The sequence below is a fragment of the Antrostomus carolinensis genome, unplaced genomic scaffold, assembly GCF_000700745.2.
Source record: "Antrostomus carolinensis isolate BGI_N321 unplaced genomic scaffold, ASM70074v2 scaffold39225, whole genome shotgun sequence".
NCBI classification, from domain to species: domain Eukaryota; kingdom Metazoa; phylum Chordata; class Aves; order Caprimulgiformes; family Caprimulgidae; genus Antrostomus; species Antrostomus carolinensis.
In genome coordinates, this window is record NW_010317761.1 from 1218 (window position 1) to 3208 (window position 1991).

The following is a 1991-nucleotide window of genomic DNA, read 5'->3' on the forward strand; positions in this document are numbered from 1 at the left end:
ACCAGCATCACCCACATCTCCCCACCCCTATCAGGGGATGTCCCAGGGCTGGTGGTGGTGCAGGCTTGGCACCCTCTTCCAGCTGGGCTACCCCATCGCCTCTTGCTCAATCCCACAGATATAACAGTTTCCTCTTGATGGTTGCTGAAACCTGTGGGATGGAGAAGGCTGTCCCAGGGTCATCTCTCCCTCACCAGAGACATAAGGCTGTTGAGGGTGCCTGGCCTTGTGTCTCCCAACAAGCAGGAGCTGGCCAGGTTATTTGTGGTGCCTACAGCTCACCTCGTCTCCCCTGTCGAATGCTGCTGTGCTCATGAGGGTCTCAGCTCTCCCTCCTCTCCACCGTGTCCCCAGGCTGAAGCAGACATGCCAGGGAACAGTTGGCAATACATGGCAGCATGTGCTTCCCATGGAGGTGGAGAGCATCTTGGGGTACCCCAAAATCAGATCATAATCTGGCAACACAGGGTGTGGGTGTCCTCTGTTCCGCAGAAGCAGGTGGCCGTTGCTGCTGTGCCGAGGGTCACCATTGGGTGCCTGTGTGGGCTGCAGTGCTGTGGGCATGCCAGAGGGTGAATGTGCTGGGAGGTCTCCCTATGCCAGGGCAGCTGAGGACCCCAAACCTGTCCCTTGCTCAGGGACTGTCTGTCAGGAGGTCCACCCAGCCTCATGGTATCTCTCAAATCTGCCTTGTCTTTTCCAGCTGCTTCTCCTCCGATGGCTCTTTGATTTCCCAGGAGCTGAGGGCCCCCCGTGTCCACTCCCCGTGCTTCAGGACGAGGGCTTTGTGGTTGCCACAGCATGGTACAAGCCTGCTTGGTGTGCTCCAGAGTTCATAACGGCAGCCTGACAGCCCAGGCAGCCAGGGCAGACATGGACAAGACGGACAAGCCCAGTCCCTCTGCCAAGAAGCACGTGCGACTTCAAGAGAGGTGAGCATGGCTGGACAGTGCCTGCAGCCCAGACCCTGTGCTGCCCATCTCAGCATAAATGGCAAGTACCCAAGGTACTGCTCATCCTCAGACCTTGGGCTCCCCCAAACTTCCTTCCCTGAGCCCAGCCCTGCCGGCCTGCTGCCTGCTGACTTTTGCAGATGCCAGAGCTGAGCATGGAGGAGCCCTGACCCCCTCCAGCCCAGCCTGGGCCAAACCTAGATACCGTCCTTTGGGGACATTCCAGCAAAAAGGCTGGAATGACCAGTTAGTTCCTTGTTCCTCAACCCTTCTGGGGTCTCTGCCTGATCCCTTTCTTCATCTCATGTTATTCCCTGCCTGACTTTTGCGCGGTGTGGGGCAGTTTTAACTGACGATGAAGTAGGATGGGCTGCCTTCATGTCCCGAGATGGCAGAGCGTCAGACAGGGATCCCTTTGCCTCGCAGGAGGGGCTCCAATGTGTCGCTGATGCTGGACATGAGCTCTCTGGGGAGCGTGGAGCCTATTCAGCCTGTCTGTACACCTCGAGACATCACTCTGAAGTTCCTGAGGACATCCAGCCATGTGCTGAGGAGAGAGGAGCTCCAGCAACGCGCCCAGAGCCTGACACAGCTCCAGGAGGAGTTTTCGGTACGATACTCCCCTCCCCTGTCCCACCTCATACAAGGGCTGGCAGTGGGGGGGACAGTCAGGGATGGACATCTCCAAGGCAGGCTGCAAGTCCAGCTGTGCCGCACAGCGCCGGTGGCAGGGAAGGTGATGTGGGCAAACAGAGGTGAGGGGAGCCCTGGATATCCCCTGGCTGCCTGCTCCCTGGTGCACACAAATCCCCCTTGTGTCCCTGGAAAGCCTGACCCCGCGCTCCCATGCCAAGTTCTTCTCCCAAGCTGGCCTCTCTGGAAGGTGTCCCACTGCATCTTGGGTAAGAACAGAGCTCATTCCAAGAGCTGACATCTCTGGTGATGCTGCTCGATCCCTGGGTCAGACTCCCATGGCCTGGGTGACAGCTCTGCCACGACGAGGGGACAAAAGCAGCAGCAATGATGTTTTTGATAGAA

The 1991-nt window shown here is 58.2% G+C and overlaps 1 protein-coding gene across 1 annotated transcript in view; it reads left to right on the plus strand.

Annotated features, from left to right (window-relative positions):
* Nucleotides 1–596: 596 nt before the first annotated feature.
* LOC104525519 (tyrosine-protein phosphatase non-receptor type 7-like) overlaps nt 597–1991 on the plus strand; it is a gene marked incomplete at its 3' end in the record, with an annotated part of 1725 nt that continues 330 nt past the window's right edge. Inside the window, 3 exon segments of the mRNA XM_010168694.2 lie at nt 597–755; nt 757–932; nt 1380–1563. Coding sequence (XP_010166996.2) covers nt 597–755; nt 757–932; nt 1380–1563 — 519 coding nt within the window.